At 40.3% G+C, this 24,686-nt stretch overlaps 1 protein-coding gene across 3 annotated transcripts in view; it reads right to left on the bottom strand.

Moving 5' to 3' along the window:
• The window catches only part of RTTN (rotatin), a 108,442-nt gene extending 84,773 nt beyond the window's left edge, over positions 1 to 23,669 (bottom strand). For 2 of the 3 annotated variants that reach the window (XM_006090776.3, XM_023755610.1), the window contains exons 1-11: positions 23,117 to 23,669; positions 22,570 to 22,757; positions 21,354 to 21,531; positions 19,548 to 19,637; positions 16,918 to 17,008; positions 15,204 to 15,318; positions 14,086 to 14,236; positions 11,392 to 11,557; positions 9,927 to 10,108; positions 7,550 to 7,665; positions 1,682 to 1,852 (exon numbers count right to left, since the gene is read on the bottom strand). In XM_006090776.3, coding sequence (XP_006090838.1) covers positions 1,682 to 1,852; positions 7,550 to 7,665; positions 9,927 to 10,108; positions 11,392 to 11,557; positions 14,086 to 14,236; positions 15,204 to 15,318; positions 16,918 to 17,008; positions 19,548 to 19,637; positions 21,354 to 21,531; positions 22,570 to 22,757; positions 23,117 to 23,147 — 1,479 coding nt within the window. In that variant the 5' untranslated portion in view covers positions 23,148 to 23,669. The remainder of the gene's footprint in view (positions 1 to 1,681; positions 1,853 to 7,549; positions 7,666 to 9,926; positions 10,109 to 11,391; positions 11,558 to 14,085; positions 14,237 to 15,203; positions 15,319 to 16,917; positions 17,009 to 19,547; positions 19,638 to 21,353; positions 21,532 to 22,569; positions 22,758 to 23,116) is intronic. The other variant, XM_023755611.1, reaches the window with a different exon arrangement.
• Between the last annotated feature and the right edge of the window lie 1,017 nt (positions 23,670 to 24,686).

The following is a 24,686-nucleotide window of genomic DNA, read 5'->3' on the forward strand; positions in this document are numbered from 1 at the left end:
GCGGGCGAGATCAACCAAAGACTTGTATGCATGCATATTAGCATAACCAATGGACATGAACACTGGGGTGGTGGGGGCTTGTCCTGGGAGGTGGGCGTGGCCGGAGAGGAGGTCAATTGGGGAAAAAGGAGACATATGTAATACTTTAAACAATTTTTAAAAAAAACTTCTAAATAAATTACAGAGCTACATATTAAGACATTAAATGCCAATTATAGAAAAATAAGGCTATAAAATTGAATATGAAGTATGTAAATTTAGAATAGAAGAAATCACAAAGAATAGATCATCAGATCTAAAAAAAAAATAGCAAGTTATTGTTGCACTACTAATTTCTCAGTTGTATCATACTAGAGGCCCGGTACACGAATTCGTACATGGGTGGGGTCACTCAATCTGGCCAGCAATCGGGGCCGATCGGGGCCGGCCGGCCAGGGGAGGAACCACAGGAGGTTGGCCGGCCAGGGGGAGGTTGACTGTGGGAGGGCACTGACCACTGGGGGAAGCTCCTGTGTTGAGTGTCTGCCCCCTGGTGGTCAGTGCACGTCATAGCTACCGGCCAGTCATCCGTCTGGTCATAACAGTCGCTTAAGCTTTTATATATAAAGATTATTATGTAAAGTGACACACATGTTTTAAATACAATTCCAGTCTTCTATGACTAGAACTCTTCAATTTATAATGCTTATGCCTTGAAAAATTATCACTCATTAAAAGCAAAAAATTCTTCAGAAACATGATTAATGAATTAAAATTAACAGATATGGTGTTATTTTCCCCAAACAAAATACTATGTCTATAATTTAATGTTTATTCTTGTTTTCCAGGACTACCTGACAATGTTGCATATGTAATGTATTAAAAAATGGAGTCTGGACTATATACTCTGCAGAATTCTAAGGGACAAAAGGGCAAATGGTTATAACAAGGGAAACAGAAGGTACAGGAAACAGTTCTTTAGCTGCAGCAATTTCTCTTGCACCTTCATTTAAGTAGGATACACCCTTCTTTTTTAGTAAATATACTGCTAAACACTTGTGCATGAGTCATTTGAGATATTTTTACCACTAACATTCAAATTCAGATATAAAGTCCAATTAAAATTACAGACAATAAATAATTTAAAAAATATGTACAACTATTAAAATCACCTTTAACATAACAGAGTCATATTTTGCAATAAAAATTAACAAGCAACTGCTACATGCAGTAACAGTGATGAATAAAAAAAAATATTGAGTACAAACTTTATAATCTCATTAGTATAATGTTTAAAAACAGACAAACTGATCTATGGTGACAGAAATCAGAAAGAAGGAGTTTAGCCTTGGGGAAGAAGGAGAGGTAATGGATGGGAAGGGACCTCTGAAGCTCCAGTAATGTTCTTTTCACATTCTAGGGGGTGTCACTTTTTAAACACCGATACATTCACTAAGTAAAAATACATTGAACTGTGTACATGTCTAAACATGTTACACCATCATTTTTTAAAGTTCCTAAAAAAAAAAAAAGAAACTTTACAGAATTAATGTTTTTTTCTATCAAATGATTTGTCAAAAATGTTAGCCATTCATCCGTTCCCACATTTCCACTTTGTACACCGTGGAATGATCAGAAGGGATTTATAATGTGTGTATGTAATATTCAGTAAAGTACAGGGGAGCACCACTCCCTGCCTTACCTTTTCAACAGGGAGCAGCATCTGCAGCAGCCGAGCTGCAAACAGTGAGATGCTGACAAAGGCCATTCTGTGGAGCCTGCGAACTGCCTCTGTGTGCTCCACACCGATGCTACTTTGATGGTAGCACATGGTTTCTCCCAGGGACCCCAGCACTGCGAGCAGCTTCTCTTTCTACAAACATTTAAACACAAAACGGGAAAACAACCAACTTGGGAGTCAGTATGCAAATGTCAGAGGACAATTTAAAACATTATCATTAAGTAATAAAAATGAACAAAACGCAATTATTCCTCTCGTTAAGAGCCAATACCTGCTGACAAAGAATGATAAACACACCTAAATTTTTAAAAAACTATTTTTTAAGCATTTACTTTGTGTTTTTTTTTTGGGGGGGGGGGGGGGGTTGTTTTTGTTTTGTTTTTTTTAGCATTTACTTTGATGACTTCTAACAAAATGTTAAAAATTAAATGTGGCCCTGACTGGTTTGGCTCAGTGGATAGAGCATCGGCCTGTGGACTGAAGGGTCCTGGGTTCAATTCCGGTCAAGGGCATGTACCTTGGTTGAGGGCACATCCCCAGTGGGGGGCGTGCAGGAGGCAGCTGATCAATGTTTCTCTCTCATCGATGTTTCTAACCCTCTATCCCTCTCCCTTCCTCTCTGTGAAAAATCAATAAAATATATATATAAAAAAAACAAAACACCCCAATTGTGGTGGGGAGAAGGTTCTGGCATATAGCCTGAGCTGGTGGTGTGTGGCTTTGTCACTATAAGTCTGTTTAAAAAAAAAAAAATTAAATGTGTAATGAAAAATTAACAAAATATATAAAATATAAGTAATTAATAATTTAATAATTCAGGACAAAAAAAAGGGTTGGGTAAAGGGGGTCGTTGCCTGTTGATGAAATGCATAATTAATAGTAAAGACCCAATATGAATGAGTCTGAATAACATACAATATCAATACAACCTGTTACTGACATGAAGATGGATTTTACAGGTTTTCACTCAGTCTTTTTTAGCCTAATTAATAAAATAAATAGATATAAACTTTGAACATCGAAAAGAATACAACTCCTCAAGCTTCCAAGGACATTGACAAAGACTAACCATTTACTTAATCACAAAGAAAACTTCAATATATGTATATTTAAGGCTATATTCTCTGATTCCAAAGAAATAAAACTAAAAGTAAAATTTAAACCAAAATGAGGGCAAAGCTTACAAAACAAAACAAAAAATGTAAGAGCCTATTTGTAATACTTTAAGCAATAAAATAAATTTTTAAAAAATAAAGGAGGAGCCATTATATTAATAACTACTGGTCTAGAGAAAACAACTCAGAAACGTAGTGACAGTCTTATCACATTAGCCGGCAATTCTTTCACACACTTCTCTATTAAAATAATACTTGTATATTCCTACAACATATCTCTGTTATTCAAGATTAACTTTGGCAATTTATAATTTACTAGTAAATCAATGAACATATTTAATATCTCAGTATCGGAGGGCTTTTATCAGAAGTCTATTTACTTGTGAAATGTTCCAAATAACTTTCCTTATTCTAATGATGAATTGAGTGCTGCTCAAAATAGTACAAAAAGGAAGTACTATGAATCAGTCTTGGATTTTCACAATTTCCAGCATTTTTTCTAAGCCAAATAGAAGTGGTTTCTTTTTAGCTTTTTTAAGAAAAGAGGATTGAAAAATAGTAACTGGTCCAGTTTTAATTTGTTGGGCTAAAACAATGTTTAAAAACCTATGAAGTGGTTGATGGGGGGTGGGCAGTTTTCAGAAGATATTCACAGCTTTTACAAAAGAAGGTACAGAATTAAAATATCCGATTAGCATAATATTCTAAATATTCCCAATGAAAGAGAATTTATAGTGCAAACAAGATTTCTCAGTCTCTGCACATCATGAAACAGATTGTGAACTCCGTAAAGCATCTGAAATGGGGACTGGCACAGGATGTCCCCCATATGCTTCCAGCCTCACACCCCTCTCCCTCCCACACTGCAGCCGATCACTATAGCATGTGCAGCCCTCACCAGGCACTTCCCCTCTGAAGGGCAGCTCACCTGCCTTCAGAATGACTGCCACTCCACGCAGCACCAGCAGAAAGCAGAGTGCCATTTCCACCTCCCACAGTAACTTGCATTGCCCCTCTAGCCCCACCCTTTACCACCAAACAGCCATTCTCTTCCCTCACCAGGTAAAACAGCCTACCTTCATTTGCTTAGCCAAGTCATAATTGTACTCAAGACTCAGTTCAGTCACAATTTACAAGAAGCCCTTCCTGAGACCCCAGGATGGCAGTGTTTTCAAAGCACCCTTGGCAATAAAACATAGAACTGACCTTGAAAAAGAAACTGTGCCTCCATTTTCTCATCTATAAATGGATATCTACCTTATAGGGTCATGATGATTAAATGGCCTCAGAAACACAGCGTGGTTAAATATCATCTAGTAAGCAGTATGTCTAATGGATCTTTATTTAGCTATTGTTCATCTATGCTTCCTTCCATTTTACTAGTGTCACAATAAATGTATCTACGTCCTACTAGAGTGAAAGCTGCCACTCATTCATATTGTACTGCAGTGCCTAGCCTATGACAAGCAATCAGAAATGTCTGGTGAACTAAAATAACTGTCTCTCACTAGGGCAACAGCAGGGAAGGTGAATGCAAGCTAGAGATCCCACTAACCCAGTTACAAATCCACAGTCTCATCCATCCCCCCGCAGTGAGTCCTCACTGGGTATGAAGCTCGCTCTCAACCCCTTCAGCCCACTTGAACTCCCACAAGCCCGGGAATCATCAAGTCTTCCCACAAGCCCGGGCATCTAAGTTACCAGCTCACAGCAGGTCTGGTGGAAATTTAGAAGCAATGAATCGTAGAGAAAGAGAAAAGACTGTTTTCAGTGGAATTGGGATGACAGAGAAGGAGTGACAGAGAAGGCAAAAATGAACAGAACCCACCATCTGGGGTTATGTGGCAGGAAGTGAAGCTCCTATCTCCTTGGACCTAACTTACCGTGTGAATAAGGAAACAGACTTGGCTTCACAGGGAAGCAAAGAGACGACACACTTCAGGTCAACCTAACTTTTACTGTGCTTATCAATGAATTTTTTATTTAACAAAATATAATAATTTCAATAAAAATAGTTTTTCTTTATTTACTTCAAGTGAACTAAAAAATATTCAACTGTGGAGATTTTTTTTTTTTTTGCTATGCATACAACCTGAGTGATGGAGTTCTAGACATAACTGCTATTAACACTATTGGGAAAGATCGAGAGATTTAATTCCTCAGGTATTTAATTTCTGAATTGGTAACAACACATTTATTATTTTGTTCCTTTAATGAGTCAACAAAAACACTTCTTCTATCTTTCTTTTTAAACTTGGCAAAAGCAGAACATTAAGTAATTCTACTTAATTGTTTATTTTTATTAATATACTAGAGGCCCGATGCACGAAATTCGTGCAAGGGGCTCGGCCCTCGCAGCCCTGGCTTCGTCCAGAAGGACTTCCGGAAGGTGGTTCAGCTGTCTAGTCTAATTAGCATATTACGCTTTTATTATTATAGATAGCCAAGGTACTGAGATTTTTCCTGAGGCATTTATTCTTTTAAACAAGTAGATCAAACATGATTTCAAACAATACTGTTTTATTGAACATTTCTAACATACCAACTGGCACTTATATAACAGATTTAACCTTTAAAGTAAAAATAATTCACTGAATCATAAAAGACTAGCAGCCAAAAGTTAAAAGTGAACGACTAACTTTTACAGATAAATGTTCTGGCCAACAAAATTTAAGTTAATTTAAGAAGCAACTGATAAAGCAGTCTTCACACATCTAAGGAAAAACTCACTTGTTGAAATCCTTCAATCTGTGAAAATCTTCTAAAAGTACTACAAAGTAGTATGGTAACCTTAAGTACTAAAGAAAAACTAGGATTAAGAACTATCATCCCTATTTCATAAATAAAGTAATTGAAGGATTTGAACAGTATATTATACCAACTGTAAAATATTTGTTTCTCTTTTCAATAAATTTTTGTTTTTAAAAGAAAGTTTTGGAGTTTTACAAATGGGTATTGATATTAAGTAAACATCAGTATTTTGTTGTTGTTTTTTTCATGTTCTAACCTCTATTCACAAGGATTTCAGGCAGCATATAGTAAAGTTTAATAAAACACAGAACTAAGTCAAAACAACATAAAGAGAAAAAACTTTCATAACTATGAATCAATATATATTTTTATAACTAATAAATTTTGCTTCCACTTCTCTGACAATGAAATAAAAAAGACTGTTACAATTTACATTAAAATATAGAACATAGTTCTTCAAGATAAGCAAGATTATCTGATAACAGCAAAATCCTAGCTAATAAGAGTAATATGCAAATTGACCATCACTCCAACACACAAGATGGCCACCCCCATGTGGACACAAGATGGCCTGCAGGGAAGGGCAGTTGGGGGAACCAGGCCTGCAGGGGAGGGCAGTTGGGGGGCACCAGGCCAACAGGGGAGGGCAGTTGGAGGGGACCAGGCCTGCAGGAGAGGGCAGTTGGGGGGGGGACCAGGCCTGCAGGGGAGGGCAGTTAGGGGTGACCAGGCCAGCAGGAGAGGGCAGTTAGGGGCGATCAGGCCAGCAGGGGAAGGCAGTTGGGCGCGACCAGGCCTACAGGGGAGAGCAGTTAGAGGCGACCAGGCCAGCAGGGGAGGGCAGTTGGGGCTGACCAGGCCTGCAGGGGAGAGCAGTTACGGGCAACTAGGCCGGCAGGGGAGGGCAGTTAGGGGCAATCGGACCAGCAGGGGAGCAGTTAGGCATCAATCAGGCTGGCAGGCAGAGAGGTTAGGGGCAATCAGGCAGGCAGACGAGTGGTTTGGAGCCAGCAGTCCTGTATTGTGAGAGGGCAGTAGGACATCTCTCGAGGGGTTCCAGATTGGAGAGGGTGCAGACTGGGCTAAGGCAGGCATGCGCGCACACACACACACACACACACACACACACACCATGCACGAATTTCGTGCACTGGGCCTCTAGTAAATAATATAAAATGACAAATGATTTATGACATTGAAATGTAAAAAAGGATACAATTTATAATTACATGGAAACACTCTGGTAGTTCACAGATGTCTTAAACATTATATTACAATATAACATTTTTAAGGCTCTTGTATATGTATTGATTGCTCATGCAAAATATTAATCAACAGATTTCTTTCAAAGAAAATAAAATGTAATGCCATATTTTCCAAAAATATTTTCCCTACTAAAATACAAATAGCAAAAAACAAAGCACCCAACAATAAAATTAACTAATAAATGCAACAATATGGCTATCTCAAAGTAATCAAACCAAAGGGGGAAAAAAGAGACCAAAAAAAGCATACAAACATTCATATAAATTCATATAAAGAATACATTCCTATAAAATTCTAAAAAATGCAAGCTAATCTATATCATGGGTGTATCCATATGTCAAAATGCAGCAACAAACTTTAAGAAACATGTGCAGCTTATTATATGTCAATTATACTTTATTAAAGCTGTTAAGACCTACATAAATATATTCACACACCCTCATGAAAAAAATGATAAGAAATGTGCAAAAAGCAGCCCTAATGGCTTGTTTTGGTCTTGATATATACTCCTCCATTAAAAGAAACCAGAATCTCTGGAGAAACGGCCTGTTTCCAGACTATGCACAAAATAACCCTGGGACTGCTGTGTCTAAAAGAAAGAAATTCAAAGCCTAATGAGACAATGATGCCAGCTTTAAAGGACCAAAATAAAATAAAATGCTACTACCCAAATCGCAAAGAAATAATTGATTCTCACCATATCTATAGCAAAAAGACTGCTGTCGTCCCAGATATCTACTGAAATTGCTTCACCAATAAGTATCAAATCCTCCGCAAGCAATTCCAGAACTCTTATTATCATCTGTCTGTTACCTAGAAAAACAGCCAGGAGAAAGGGAAGAAAAAAGTTAACTTTCAAATCAATAGCTGAATGCCGTATTGCTCAATCTTCTAGTCATGCCCCCAAATTCCTGTTTCTCTTTAATATCTTATATGCTTTTAGAACTGTTGAAAGAGATAAACAGGGAAGCCACAATCGACAACCACCATTAAAGACTTCTGGTCTAATCATATGCTATTTAACTACAACGAATCAAATGTGCTCGTAGTGGGAAAGATACTCAAGAAGAGCGTAGCAGTAATTTAACTACAAGTATTGTGAGACAGATTCAACTAATTTTTCAAATTCAGAAACCATCCATGTCACATGGAACATGTGACAAAGCACCAGGGCAGTTTAGAAAACACATTCTAAGGATTTTCTAAGGATTAGTAACAGAAGGCTTAAGCCTCGTCATAAACTGTATTTCCTGCACAGAAGCTGCCTGGGAAGCTAAGCTTGGACTGGAGTAACTGAAGTATAAATGTCCATGCTGGCATTAGCTGAAGAAACTTGAAGAAGTTCTATCTAAAATAGGTTCTCAAGCCTATGCTCACATTACTAGTAAACTCTAAAAACATTCCCAAAGGAACTGTGCCATCGGAGCCACACCCACCAGCGTCATGTCCTTCTGCATACAGCCATAATAACAAAGGGATGCCACAATCCACAATTCTAAGTGAGGCGGACATTCCTCCGCCTTCCTGTCCACAGACCAAAGGTCAATTTCTAATGAATAAAAGTAAACTGCCAGATCATTAGGGTCTAGATTAATCGTTTCATCAGAACAGCTTGAGAAAGTTCTTTTAGAAATCTCTTATGATATTGAACAATTATAAATTATGCAATAATTTACCACAAAAGGGCAAAAGAACATTTAGAAAATTTTATGTACCAAGATACAGCTTTATAATTATCAATCTGGCTTTTTACAGCAAATTAAGGAAAGGTTAAATGCAAAATCATTAAATCTAAAACTGTTCTTCTCAGTACACCATGAAGACAAACATATACACTTTATAATGCCAAGTTCAGATTTTCCTTCACCACATTATTGGTACCTGAATTACTAGGTATCCTAACTCCCGGAAGCAAAGTCACTCCATCAGAAGTTAGGTGTACAGTTTTCCTCAGGATAAAATAAAAATTTTAATGCTTCCCAAACAATACCTACCTCCCACTTTGCTCCCCATCACACTCAAGCAGGCAAAAAGTAGCCACAGGACTTAAACAACCATTAGCATGTGATACGTCCTTTACTCAGCCAGAATAAATGAAAAAAAGGCAAAACTTATTAATCTTCTATTTATATCTCAACAAGTTTATCAATTACTGAAAATGTATAGATTTAGAGAATAAAAATCATTATTGCTTCCAAATCTTTCTTTACCTTCAAAATGCAAAGTGCTTCAGAGAGTGGACTTTGCTTTCAGAAGAACCTTGGATCAAGTCTGTTCTTAGCTGTTTGACCTCGGATAAGTTTCTGAACGACTCCTGATTTGTAACATGGGGATAGAAGCAGTAACTACCACATGGAAGGATAAAGTGGGCTGATTTGAGGAGAGCATGAAATAATGCACATGAAACCAAGCAGCTCAACTCGCAGTAACTGTTTGATTGCTAGGCTATCTGCCACTCACCACTTTGGTATCTTTCTATCACTCATCACTGACATTACAACTGCATTCTAGTGTATATTACAATACACCTTTGCAACTTTACCTAGTACCTTGGAAAGAAAATATTAAATGTTTGGGGTTTTTGAGTTTTGTTATTTGTCTGGGTTTTTTATTTTGGGAAAAATTATTGCAAAGGTAAGAATCCAGTTGTAGGTGTTTTTCTAACATGTTCATAGCTGAAGTAACCACCGAGTAAAAAGAATGAACTGAGAGCAAATCAAAAAGTTCCTAAGAAGCAAGAGCCAGAGATTTTTTTATTCTGGTCTATTCGTGCGGCTCACCCTCTCGAAATGACTGCAGTTGCATGGATTTCTCAGTGATCACATTTAAAGCAGCCACACAGAGTGAAGCCTGTGCACAAATAGCCACAGATGGAAGGTGATACTCCATGGCACCACATTTAATTGAGAAATAATGAAGGCCATATTTTCTTAGGAATTTGTTCCCCAATAAATGCAGATTCTAAAGGTCCCAGCATAGATGGAAGATGAAAAAAAGAAAAATAAGAATACCAGAAAACAGTCAAAACAATCACAGGTTACATAAAATGAACTATGATTTCACAAACAACAGACCTGTTCTCAAGAGAGGCACTGTGGACTCCAGGAGGCAGACACAGAACTGGGGAAGGCTGAGCTGCTGGAACTGCAGCTGCAGCGTGTCTTCCGATTCCAGCTCAGGCAGGTCGATGTGTGCCACATCCAGAGGTGAGGGGACGGAAATCCTGGAGTTCACGAGCGCATGACTGCTACTCCCGCTGTGAAACAAACAGGACAATCCCTGAATAAGGAGACGGCCCACACACAGATGGACTGCACTTCTGCGATGGGTGCACTGGGAGCCTCAGATTGGACATGAGTCTAATGCTTCATGTAACAACAGTTCTGGTCGGATTTGGAGAAACCCTGACAAAGTCATGACATTAAATTCCATCAACATGGCTCAAAATTGCAAATGAAACCAAAAATGCCTTTCTATTTGACTTTTCAAACTGATGTTCTAGAAATGTATCAACATTCTTACAGTAGCAATCAGCATTAGCAAAGATAGCCCGTTCATTTAAGGAAAACAGGAAAATTCAAAAATTCATTGCAAAGTTCTTCTGAAATCAACTCATAAAGTCAAAACTAGATAGTTCAGCCCTAACTGGTTTGGCTCAGTGGATAGAGCATCGGCCTTCGGACTCAAGGGTCCCGGGTTCGATTCCGGTCAAGGGCATGTACCTTGGTGGAGGGCACATCCCCAGTGGGGATTGTGCAGGAGGCAGCTGATCGATGTTTCTCTCTCATCGATGTTTCTAACTCTCTATCTCTCTCCCTTCCTCTCTGTAAAAAAATCAATAAAATATATTAAAAAAAAAAAACTAGATAGTTCATATAGTTGACTAGATTTTCTGTGATTCCCACCAAATATCTAAGTAAGCTAATGTTAATAACTGAAGAATGCTAGAAAATGCCAGAAAAACATGAGAAATCGACTACTTCAGTTAGTACATTCAACATCACATAATGTTTTTGAAAATACACCAAAAGATGAAACATCCCATCTCTGTTGGCTTTCTTTATAAAAAGATCCTTACTTTGGGTGTAAAGTGGTAGGGTGGGGATAAATATGTATAGTAGGCCTGAACCTACATTTGCAAAGACCCTAAAATTTTTGACTTTTAATGTCATCCACAAGTGAACCTGACAGAATTCCCCAAATTTAACACGTTCTGTCACTTCTTCAATTTCCATATCCCAAACATTCCAAAAATATGGAAATAAGCCAAGTTCTCTCAAGCTCTGAAAGGCCCCATGAGGAAGTTGACACTCAGAAGTGAAAATCTACAAGCGGAATGTATGCCTGTGTTCTGAGTACAGAGTTGCAATATAATATTTATGTCTTTCTGTGGGTCGTGATCAAAAAGGTATGAAAGCCACTGGTTTAACCCAAGGCGATACCTGAGCTAATGTTACAAAGGAGAAGACAGAGAAAAATAATGATCTCCCTGTGAAATTAAAACACACACACAAGCTAACCAGGCTTTCCCACAATCACCTGGACGACACTGCATCCCAATCCTGGCCATCCCCTCTAGGGCGCTGGCCTGTGCGTCCAACCACAGACGGCCGGGGGCTGCTGCTTCCTGGAGAAGGGTTCTGAGAATGATGAGTAACTCTTACTTCATAGCAATAAGACAAAGAGGAATTTTGGGAAACTGTATCTGCAGGGGGGGAAAGAAAGAAGAAAATTATCCCTTAGTAGAGACAGATTACTGATTATGTAATATTTCTAACAAATTTAAGGTAGTAGGAATGCTTCTGTAAGGGTAAAAAAAAAAAACAAAGGTCAATCTTTTCTGCAAGTATTCACTCAGCACATCTAGGTTTCTATCTAGCCTGATTATATGAAGCCTTCTGGCCAACACTATTCACTTCTGACATAAGACTGCCAAGGCAGAACATCAGATCACACACTCCCTGCTGAAAACTCCCCAAGAAACCCATCTCAAACCACAGGCAAAAATTAACTCAAAATGAATCAGCAACCTAAATATGAGAGTTAAAATCCTAAAGCTAAAAGAGAAATATAGGGATAAATAAATCTTCATAACCTTGGATTTGGCAATGGATTCTTAAATGACACCAAAAGCACAAACAACCAAAGAAAACATAAACTGGACTTCCTCACAATTAAAAAGTCCCATAAGTCAAACAAAGGACATTATGAAAAAAGTGACAACCTACAGAATGGGAGAAAGTATTTGCAAATTTTATATCTAATAAGGATTTAATAACCAAGATATATTAAAAACTCCTAAAACTCAACAACAAAAAACTAATTTAAAGTTAGGCAATGGACTTCAACAAACATTTCTCCAAATCTATATATATAAAAGACTAAGCGACCAAATGACCGGTCGCTATGATGCACACTGACCACCAGGGGGCAGACACTCAACGCAGGAGCTGCCCCCTGGTGGTCAGTGCGCTCCCACAGCCAACCTCCCGTGGCCCCTCCCCGCAGCCGGCCGGCCCCAATCAGCCCCCTAAGGTTAGCTGGCCAACCTCCTGTGGCCCCGATTGCCGGCCAGGCCAAGGGACCCCACCCATGCACGAATTTGTGCACTGGGCCTCTAATAAGATATATGAAAGGCCAATAAGCATAAGAAGAGTCACCAGGGAATCACTAGTCATTAATCAATAGTCAGGAGGGAAATGCAAATCAAAACCACAATGAGGTACCATTTCACACCTACTAGGATGACTATGATTAAAAAAAGGAAAATAACAAGTGTTGGTAAGATATAGAGACACTGAAAACTTCATAAATTGTTGGTGGGAATGTAAAATGATGCAGCCACTGTGGAAAATAGTGTGGCGGTTCCTAAAAAAGTGAAAAATAGAATTAACATATGACCCAACAATTCCGCTCTCGGATATACAACCAAATGAATTGAAAACGGGGCTTGAACAGATATGCCAATGTTCACTGAAGCATTATTCACAATAACAAAAGGTAAGAACATAAGAGTCCATCAGCACATGAGTGAATAAACAAAATGTGGTATATACATAGAATGGAAAATTGTTTAGTCATAAAAAGGAAGTCCTGGAATATGCTACAATGTGGATGAACCTTGAAAATATTATGCTAAGTGAAATAAGCCAGGTTCCAATTGTATGGATTACACTTGTACTTAGAATACACAAATTCAGTAGACTAGAGCAGCGATTTTCAACCAGTGTGCCACAAAAAATTTTAAAACATGTACTACCTGACTACTTAGTTAGGGGCACTAACCTCTTTTCCCTTAGATTGTCAAATAAAAAAATGACAACAGCCAACACAACAACAGCCATCCTATGTGAATGAATCAAAATTATACCCCTTTTTTTTTGTCAGATTGGCAAAAATCACTGGACTAGAGGTTACCAGGGGCTGCAGGAGGGATTAACGGTGAAGCATGATCACCAATCAGTCTAAGTTAGTATTCGACTTTCAAAGCATATGGTATACGTGCACTGAAATACTACCAGTAATTTGTAAACAGTTTTGAGAAGGCCAGCCTAGTACTATATTTGTCCATTAGGTGGTGCTTTTTCCATGAAAAGTCAGGCACTATGATGATATAAAACTCTGACAACATCAAAAGTTGCATAAAAATAGTTGTCATAATATAAAAATCAGTATTTTCAACCCAAACAATTTATTAACACAACATAATTTACTAAAATACCCAAACAGCTGGGCTCAGAATCCTAGTCCCTGGCTTCCAACAACACTTTGTTTTCTTTCTTTTTTTTTTCTTTATTGATTAAGGCAGTGGTTCTCAACCTTCCTAATGCCGAGACCCTTTAATACAGTTCTTCATGTTGTGGTGACCCCCAATTTCATTGTTACAAATTGAACATAATTAAAGCATAGTGATTAATCACAAAAACAATATGTAATTATATATGTGTTTTCCGATGGTCTTAGGCGACCCCTGTGAAAGGGTCGTTCGACCCCCAAAGGGGTCATGGCCCACAGGTTGAGAACCGCTGGATTAAGGTATTACATATGTGTCCTTATCGCCCCATTGTCCCCCCTCCCCCTCACCAAGGTGATCATTAGCTGAGGAATGAGAAATGGGAGTTTAGCTTGTGACAATGTACATACAGTAATCCCTAACAGTATGTATAATGGGGTTCTTTCTCAGAAGAATCTGCAAAGACCATCAGTGACTAAGGGATAAATAAACATAAACACCTTGTTTGCTAGAGAAAAAGCCTGGATCTCGGTAGAAGTGAAGTCTGTGTCGTAAACACATGCACAGCTGCTGCAAGCAGGACACCGACTGCAGTGCCAAGCGAGGTGTCCCCTCACCTCCGAAGGCCAGCTTCAGCAGAGAGAAAAGGCTCTGAAATGAAGAAGAACCATAAAAATGATCACGGAAACCAAGTGCTCAACTTCAAAGGAGGATGTGAAGCTGAAGGAAGGGTAAATGAATAATCAAAGGAAATAAGCTGCCAAATATTTGTAAGACAAGAAACAGAAATGGGCAAAAGTCATTTGGCATAACGCAAGAATAAGGGTCAAATAAAATTAAATGTGAATAGAATGGTCAGTGTTGCTTACATCTAAAATCTGTTAGGTAAGCACCTATTCTGAGAGAACACACAGGTATTAAGTATTACTCCCCATTCAGGACATGAAGTTTCACAGTACTTTTTAAAAAACACATCAAGGTTTCCACATCTCAAAAAGCTAAATCAGTTTACTACGTTTTGGTAATTAATAGCTTTTCCTCTGCTATCATCTGACAGCGGCCATAGTATGGATTAATAGCTGCCATTATTCACTGGCATGATTTTCAGCCCTGTGATTGTGGAGCTGCAGATATGCCCCAATCCCAGCCCTGGATCCCAATGCCTCTACTGTGCAAGCCTGGGTCCCAAGGCCTCTGCTGTAGAAGCAACAGACCAGACTGCAAAGAACCCATCTTCATTGCTCGCTATCACATTTCCTCAGCATCCAGCACTGTGCCTAACACATACCAGATAATCAGAGAGACAAGCTATTCTTAATGTTAGGAGGGTTCCTGCTGCCTAACCTCAATTTCCAAAGTCTACTAGTATTCACCCTTTAGGTGACACAGAAGTGGTAAATTCAGAGTGGCCAAATTGGACTACGTGTGTCAAATGAGACTACCTCCTATCAGAAGAACTATCACTATCCAAATAAGTAGGAGAACAAGTGGTTTAAACACTTTATCCTTTAAATATGGTAGTGCACAAGTCTTTCCTAAGGACTGCTATGTTGCAAATTTTGTTTCCTCCCAAAAGTTCTCTATTTCAAAACCTAAAACAATTAAAGAGGATACACACCTGAACAATTTTCGGCCTTTGAAGGAAAATCTCAGCAGGAAAATCTTGCATGATAACATCCTTCAATAGTTCACAGGTGTTCCAGATCAAAGTGTGGTTACTACTTCTTAGAGAGCTACAAAAGAGCATTATTTATTTTTAAAAAGAGTTTACCTATCCTGATTGTAAGTCACTGAGTAGCAAATGGCCCTCCTCCCACCCCCCAGATCTCAGCCACGACATATCTTCCCCTGGGAAGCCTCCCTTGATCTGGTCCCTAACCAATAAAAAACTGTGGGCAGGTGGGTCTCCCCCACCCCCACCCTGTATCTAATTGGTTGTTTTCCCTTGGCTGCACATTAGAATCACCTGGGAATCTTTTTAAAATCCTGATTTCTGGGCCTCATTCTCCGGAAAGTCTGTTTCTTTGTTATGGGGTGGGGCCACAACATTAGTAACAAAGGAACAGAATTACCGGAGGATGAGACCCAGAAATCAGGATTTTAAAAAGATTCCCAGGTGATTCTAATGTGCAGCCAAGGTTGAGAACCACTGCTGTATCTGCTGCTATGTCAACTGCATGCTTTGTACCCCCACTAGACCCTCCTAAAGATGGCATGCCCAGAGCCTATCACAATGCTACTAAATGACATTAAGGAGGTCAAAGGGCACAGAATTCAATGACATCTGTTATGTGAATTAAGAAATAAGACAGAAAAAAATAACAGTAACTATAGAATTTAATTATAGGAATTAGGCTCTTTACTGCTCTTCTCTATTCTAGGTGACTCAAGCTGGAAGGCCCCTCTTATCCTGTACAGAGGATATCTCTCAAGTTCTCAGACAACATTCTCCCTCCTAGGGATGTAGCAGTGGTTCACCGTCCACCCCAAGAAACCAACCCCCAAGATATTAACCCTCCTCTCTCAGCTCAGCTCCAGTCCACCATCCCCCACCCATAGGTGTGCACTGGACAGCATCTCTCTCCCTTAGGGACTGACTCAGAACTGCCAGATCATGTCCGTCCTGCCCTTTTCCCATGTGCAGCTACCTCTTCAATATGTTGTTCCAAGAGAATTTACTGAGGCCTCAGAAGTGCCATCAGCAAAAATCATTTCACAGCATCTTCCTGTCTCTGGCCCTAATGCTAGCAAGTTGGTCTTTATTTTCCAGATGTGTGTGTGTGTGCGCGCGTGCACAAACACACAAACACACACACACTATTCATTTGTTGTAGTATTCACAGAAATTAAAGTTTCAGAAAAAAAGAAAAAAGAAACTAGACATTAATATACTCTCCCAATTTCTATATATCAACTGCCTATGTTGGGGTTGGGGGTAATGACCAATTAACATCCATTACATAAGATCAGTGGTCCCTCGCCGAACCGGTTTGGCTCAGTGGATAGAGCGTCGGCCTGCAGACTGAAAGGTCCCAGGTTCGATTCCGGTCAAGGGCATCATTAAGCAAAGACACAGCAATGGTCAATGGGAGACTGGTAAATCAGAGATGACTAATGAGCACACGAGACTTCAGCCACAATGTGCAGCCTGATTAGAGGCAAACAGGAATTTTCTGGCTTACGTTCTGAAATACTGAAAATCATTCATATCGTCCCATTACTCCATTCACAGCCACTTGTATCTTTCTTCCTGCTGAACTTGTATAGTAATAACTACCAGGTGCAAGGCTAGAAGTGAAGCAAAAATAGCTGAACCACATCAGGCACTGTACCTTTCATTAGAGGAGAGGACGTGTCTGTCAGTTGTGGTCAGGGGTAGCCAAGGAAATGTAGAAAACTTCAAACACCTCGTAGTCTGAGTCGCTGGTAATGGAAGAGCACAACTTACACCATCAAAGAAGACAATGTTGACAGATTCACCTTTAAACTAAGTCCCCAAATGAAGTTACATATACAGGAACCTACAATGCACCAAACAAGGCCAGCTGCAAATGTATTCACCCTCAAGATAAATAACAGAGCACACTTTTCATATTTTAAACAGAACTCATAGGTTATAATTAGAAGAGCATTAAACACAAACCCATACTGAATGACACTTAGTTTCTTTTTTTTTAATTTAAATTTATTGTTTAAAGCAGTGGTCGGCAAACTGCGGCTCACAAGCCACATGTGGCTCTTTGGCTCCTTGAGTGTGGCTCTTCCACAAAATACCACGTGCGGGGCGCGCATGTACAGTGCAATTGAAACTTTGTGGCCCATGCGCAGAAGTCGGTATTTTGTGGAAGAGCCACACTCAAGGGGCCAAAGAGCCGCATGTGGCTCGCGAGCCTCAGTTTGCCGACCACTGGTTTAAAGTATTACATGAGTCTCCCTTTTCCCCCATTGACCTCTCCCCGGCTGCTTCCATGACATTTAGTTTCAATTATATTTTCTATTTTACTCTTGACCAGAACACAGAGCACAAATTTAACATAAAAAGAACTGATATTTGGAGTCCTTTAATTACAGAAATTTAAAATGATAAAACAATCACATACTATATCTAATTAGTCATGTTTAAATATCCTAAATGGTGTTAGATGTTTAAACCTCTTTGAAGATGAGTTCAAAACTATAAGGTTGAAAATCAAATATCTTCAACCTCAAAGAAGATTAAAAGAAATACTAGAAACCAACACAATTTTAAACTACCACTGTTCAAACTGTTTTTTAATAGGCTTATTTCCCCAGGTTTATTGAGATATAATTGACATCTAAAACTGTATAAGTTTAAGGTATACAACATGATGATTTAATACACATACACTGCAAAATGATTATCACAGTAGAGTTAGTTAACCTCTCCAACCTCTCACATAATTACCAATTATTTCTTGTGGTGAGAACATTGAAGATCTATTCTCTTAACATTTTTTAGCAGATTTTATATAGTACAAGTTAAGGTAGCAACACTGAGAAGTAGTATCTACAAAAGCCCTTCCAAATGATAAACAGTCCTTCTTCCTAATGCTTTGAAAAGAGCATGGAATCTTTAAATTCAGGTAATTATTAATTTCACAAATAAAGCACAACTGCGTCTTTTAAAAGTGCTAACATAAAAGCAGGGTTTGCTTTCTCAGGGAAAAACAAGAGGTGGGTAGAGGGAAGGATAGGCTTATGCTTCACATAAAAATGTGTCCAAAACAAGACAGACCACTAATCCACAGGCTGCAACTCACCTCCAAAAGCATTCCCACCACAAGTGTCCCTATTGTTTTCAGCAGCTTCACCCAAGTACTACGCTCTGCTCCCTTCAGACACCTCTCACTGCTACTCATTTCAGCCTCTCAGCCACACACACAAAGGACTACCATCTCAAATCCAAAGCTCCCTATAAGCCTAACAAAATTTTTCCAGAAAGGGAAGATGAAGTATTTTAACAGCTGAACAAGTTTTCTGTTCTATCTTATGCTATTATTCAACTTGAGAGTCTCTAAGGAACCTTTTGAATAACAAGCATCCAAACTAAGTTCAACTGAATCCCCATGTCAGCAGATATACCCTAGAACACACATTTTTTCCAACCACACAGGCAATAAAAAGTGAAGCACTGGATTACTTAACCATTCCTAACCGCCAGGGGCACCTAGGATAAAGGTTTCATCTTTTCTAAGCCTCAGTGTCCTCATCAGTAAAATGGGACACTGATAATAATCTCATTGGGTCCTCATGAGGATTCACTCATGCAGAGTATACACTGAGTGCCTAATACATTGTTGGCATCATTCTGCACAGGGGGATAAAGAAGTGTTTGCAGCTATCACTAAGCTTATTGTGACAGAAACAAGAAGGAAATAAACATATAACTTCAGATCATGATATGTGTTAGGAAGAAAACTAAACAGAAGTGTTCACTGGCTAGAGTCCTCAAGAAGGTCTCTTTAAGGAGGTGGCATGTGAGCCGAGAAGGACCCAGCCAGACACAAAAAGACCCAGAAGAGATCTCTAAACAGAACTCTGGAATCAGTGGATGTTGGGATAAAGATAAATAAAGAAATGAAGAAGACGCTGAGTCTTGGCTTGAGTGACTGGACAGACGGTACATGAGTGAGCTGGAGAATGAGATGAGGAATGCATAGTGCACAGCACAGTCCCTGATGAAGGGTTTGTGTCCAACAAGCAATGCAAGTACTACTGCCACCATTACCACCCACCTATGCAGTTGCTCAAATGCAGTTAAATAACATAAAATGTTACCATTTAGACTCTACATCCTAAACTAGTTTGAGGAAACTGAAACACTCAGCTTGGTGCTGAAACATTCGAGTGTGAACACAATGTGTCTTCACAACAATACGTAAAAGTACATTAATTTCTGCTGAACCAGGTCAGCAGGATCTGCTTCCCTACATGTACTCACCCACGGGTGCTGGAGGCACTTCCATCTGCTGGAAATGACTTCTGTCTTGAGGAAAATATCCTGTTAAGATTTCAGGTGGCTGTGGCAATTCTGAAAAGAAAATAGATATTACTGCATGTATTATTATTTCTGATTCATTATTTGCTACAAGTGAAAGGTACTCGTTTCAATTATTGTTTTCTCTGACTAGGAAGGTAATCCAGTTTTTTTTTTTTCTCTGAATAGTCTGTCTTCCTAAAGAGGTAAAAAATGTGAATGTTGAGCCAATTTCAAATTGAGGGGTTTTTTTCTCCCTTTTTCTTTTACCATTAATATAATTATTTGTTAGTATGAAAATATCTACAATGTACATGAAGAATCTGCTACGAAGTGTTTATTCAAGAACTGTTCATCTCTGCTTTTAAGTCCATCTCCTTCTCTTGTGCTCCAATTACATAGTTCCTGGTCACTACAATTTTCATTAATATCTTTTTAAAAAGTTGTCAAAGTCAAAGAGGTCAAGCACTATCTTTCAATGCCTTTCATGATTCTATCACATGATTACATATTCAGCAGTGCAGATGCAATGACAATGAGAATGAGAAAAAGGCTAAAATTTCTAATTTTCTGTTTGATGTTTTCACAACAGTAGTTCTTAATATTAATACAGATATTGAAAATTTGCCTTAGACCATACTTCTAACCTAATCTGTAAGGAACTACCTTGAAAATTCACAATTAAAGATTCTACTTTATTTGTTATGGCTTAGACAGAAATTGTAAAATCTGTTGTTAAAAATCACAATCATGCAAAAAGCCAATAAATGGCATTTACTACTGTTCTTGTTAACAGTGATACTAACAGTCACAGCAACAGCAGTACAGCACTGATACAGAGAAAAATATGGTAGCAAAAACACTTTTTATACTTTTACCACTCCATTACATAAATTTTATGGGCCTTTTTTTTTTTCTTTGAATCAATTCAAATGCCTTCCATATTTAAGGCACTCTATTGGGCATAAAATAGCAAGAACACAAATAGAGCCACCAACAGCTCTACGGCTAATAGATGTCGGGCCTCATGCTGAGCTCTTTTCAGGCACTGTCTCATTTAATCCTCACAATAATGTTATAAGATGTTCTTTCTCACTGTCCCAATTTTGGGATGAGAAAACTAAAGGCTGGCACTGTTAAGAACCTTAGCCAAGGTGACAAAATTAATGGCAGAACTGGGACTGAAATCCATGTCTTTTTGACTCTGATTTTATACACTATACCATGTGCAGCTCATTTTGATTGGACCCCATAAAAAAATCGTGAGCTAGGGCAGATATTAACATACCCCCACATGAAAAACAGTCCAAAAATGCAAGTGTAAAACATTGAGAAAAATCTCTAGCTCATGATAACGAGTGCTCAAAAAAAATTGTTATTGTTAAAGAAATAATGTGTCAAACTGGTCTTACAAAAAGAAAATCTTTTAGGCCCCTTCCCCCAAAAAGCAATAAATACAGCCCAGCTGGTGTGGCTTGGTAGTTGAGCATGGACTCATGAACCAGGTCACAGTTCAATTCCAATCAGGGCACAAATCAGGTTTCAGGCTCAGGCTCAATCCCCAGTAGGAGGCCGGGCAGGAGGCAGTGAATAGATTATTTTCTCTCATCACTGATGTTTCTCTCTCTCCCTCTCCCTTCCTCTCTCTGAAATCAATAAAAACATATTTTAAAAAACACAATAAATACAAATGTATCCTCCTCTGAGTGACAGTAGAGGAGAGAAAAAAGGTCAAGCCCATGTAAGTTAACACAAGAAAAATAAAGTTACCAATCTGATCAGTCTGGTAAGATGCAGAGCACAGTGCAGGGACTTCTGAAGGAAGAATAAAAAGTCCATCCAGAATGCCATCGATTTCAGCCTGTAGATTTGGCTCCACGTTAGCACGAAGTTTAGATAAGAATTCGACTGCACCAAGATCAACCAAATGCTGGACTGCTGGGGAATACTGAAAGCACGAGAAGAGTGTCTTGTGAACAACAGTATATGTCAAAGTCTCTAGACTTCATCTTACAGCACTTTGGGTATACCAGATGCTCCTTTTTTAAAAACTAAATCTTGCACTGAAATACCCAAAAGTAAAGAAGTTCGATGAATAGGACATAGTTGTACAGAGACATAAAACACTTAATAACACCTACGAGAGAAAAACCCAGACACTGAACACTATAATTCCTACTTATTACTTCTGTCCACTGACATTCACCCTATCTCTCCTACCTCCAAAGGATGCAAAGTAGTAAGAATCACCCTCGCCCTAGCCAGTTTGGCTCTGTGGATAGAGTGTTGGTCTGTGGACTGAAGGGTCCTGGGTTCGATTCAGTCAAGGGCACATGCCCAGGTTCGGGGTCATCCCCAGTGTGGGGCGTGCAGGAGGCAGCCAATCAATGATTCCCTCTCATCATCAATGTTTCTCTCTCCTTCTCCCTTCCTCGCTGAAATCAATAAAAACACACATTTTTTAAAAATCACCCAAGACTACACAGCGATTGACAGTTTTGAACGGTTAAACTTGCAATTTGACATCTGACTCTGGCAACTAACTATTCTCAAGATACGCTGAGGAACATAGATTTGAAAAACAAATATAGGAAAGGAATTTAACACCCCTTGTGAGATTAATCGTGGTCTGTAACATTATCTCTAAACGAGTCCTCTGTCATAGGGACCCATGCAATTTTTAACATGCAAATAACAGAACACAAGGAAAAACAGAATGACAGCTATTAACCGCCCCGATGATTCCCAAACCCAGAATCCACCAGAACTCAGATCTGTGTCACTTCAGAGCACAGTGGCGACAAGGTGAGATTTAACATCACAAATCAAAGAAAAAGAAGACGTGGCCATATAACCAAATGAGTAAAAATGCACCGCCCCCGGTTGTTTTTCAAAAACCTTTTACATGAACTTTCCAACAAATGCTCCAGTGCAATGACTAAGAAACACTTCGCTCCTCCGATTCCTTATGTCAAGATGCTCGTACCTTCACCAGCCGGTTCAGAAGGCTGAGCACCTCTGCTTTCATGGGGACGGACGGGAAGTTGAACCACTGCAGCAGGTGCACGAACAGCAGCCGGTCCTGGGCCAGGTCGGCGGCGCCGATCAGGTTGAGCTCCACCTTGCAGAGCACGGTCCGCAGGGCGCGCTCGCGGATCTCCTCCAGCTGGTGACCTGCGGGGGACACGCCGCTCGCAGCCGGTCTCGACTCCCCCCAGCCCCCAGCCCCCAGCCGCCCACCCGCAACCTGCCCCGAGGCCGTGGTTACGCAGGACCGGGGGGCGGGGGGAGGGGGGCGCAGGGTCAGAGGGCGGGGTCGGCGGGGTCAGCAGGACAGAGAGAAACCAATGCTTCCACCAGCTGGGCCGCTGGTGCTCTCGGGCCACGCACTGCAGCGTTGACACCAAGTCCGACAGGGGCCCCCGGGGACTGCCCTAGCCAAGCTGGGACCAGAAAGGAAAAGTGACACGGCCGTTCTCAGCCAGTGGCAACGACAGGAGGACGAATCCAGCGAGGGCGGCTCTGACTGTTACCGAGTTTCCTGATAAGCCCCGTCAAAACCATCGCGTCCCGCTCCACCAGCCGCCGCCGGAGAATTAAACCGCCGCGCCACAGCGTCCTGCCACGATGACTGTCCCCCCGGAAACTCGGGCCGTGGGACAGCGGGTTCCGCTACTCCGGGGCGAACCACCCGACCAGTGAGAGCCATTCCGCGAGCTGCTCCCGGCCCTGCGTCCCAAGAGGAGCCTGCGGGTTTTTCTATAATGACTACCACGCAGTTTACAGACAGCCGTCTCGCAGGTAGGGACCGGAAAGAATGAGGAGGCAAGCAGAGGTGGAACCTACTTTGGCCGCTGGGCACCTCGGGACTTGTAGTTCTAGGTCCAGCCGTGCTCCGTTCCAGGAATTCCGGGCCTGCCACCGCGCCCGCCCGCCTGGGTTCCCGCGTCTGAGCGCGGGCTCCTGGCAGAACCCCAGCCCAGCCATGCACCCTCGCTCTGCGGGGATTCGCTTATGACCCTGCCAATCAGGGTTCTCGGGGCCCAGAACTTTACAGTTTAGAATGCAGAGTTTTGTTTTGTTTTGTTTTGTTTGGATTCCCTTACTCCGCGTTACTAAATGACTTACCCTTTTTTAACTATGTAATGTACCTCCAAAAGTCAAGCAGTGTGTCGGATAAGTTTAGTATAAACAAGCAAGCCACAAGAGGGGAGAAATGGGGAAAAGGAGATAAGAGAGCAGAAAAGGGGAGCTGCAGGCAGAAGTAAAATTGGGTAAAGGGGGGCCGAGGAAAGGTTTGGATTCGTATTTGAATGCACCAAAGTTGACTTTTGCACTCACAGACGTGAACAAAGAGGGGAAACATTCTAAGCAATGGGAAAGCAAGGACAAAATTGAATTTGTAAAATGGTTTGCATTTTAGAGAACATTTTATCTCACTGACCTTTTCAGTTTCCTGGGAAAGGGATGTTAAGGCAGCTATTCCCATTCCTATTTTGCAAAAAAAAAAAAGGGGGGGGGGAGTGGAGGGGGTTTAAAATCAAAGAAGTGCCTCACCCAAGGTTGCATCAACTAGTAAGTGGGGAATTAAGCATCTGACCTTAATTTTCTTTGTAATAAATATTCTTAGGGCCTTGCTTCCTTTGCATTTGTAGAGATGACCTTTGAACAAATCGTGAAAGATAAGTAGGAGTTTATTTGCCAGGCAAAGGAATGGAGTAAAGGGATTCCTGCCAGAGAAAACACTACATGCAAAAAGGCAAGGATTCAGAGGCAGTCTGTCAAGAGAAGGGGAATGAGAAATTATAGGTGAGGAAATTAGCTCTGTGGGGAGGATAGGGAGGGGAAGGGGGCTGCTAGTCTGTTGGTTATTCTTGAGTTGCTCCCCACTCCCCCTCCCCCCTCAGCCAACCTCTGCAGTAAGTGATCTGTACCTTCCAGCCTTCCAGGCCTTTGGCTCCGGTTGCTGTGGAAATCAGAGAGTGGGAGGAAAGAGAGGTGTGGATATTTAATTGAGACCCCACTAGCCCATACCTAAGCCTGCCTGGCCAAGATTGTAACAGTGGCTGCCTTCTTCCACCCTAGGTGACAGCTCCTGGTGGA

Source organism: Myotis lucifugus, unplaced genomic scaffold, assembly GCF_000147115.1.
Source record: "Myotis lucifugus unplaced genomic scaffold, Myoluc2.0 scaffold_82, whole genome shotgun sequence".
Lineage (NCBI taxonomy): Eukaryota > Metazoa > Chordata > Mammalia > Chiroptera > Vespertilionidae > Myotis > Myotis lucifugus.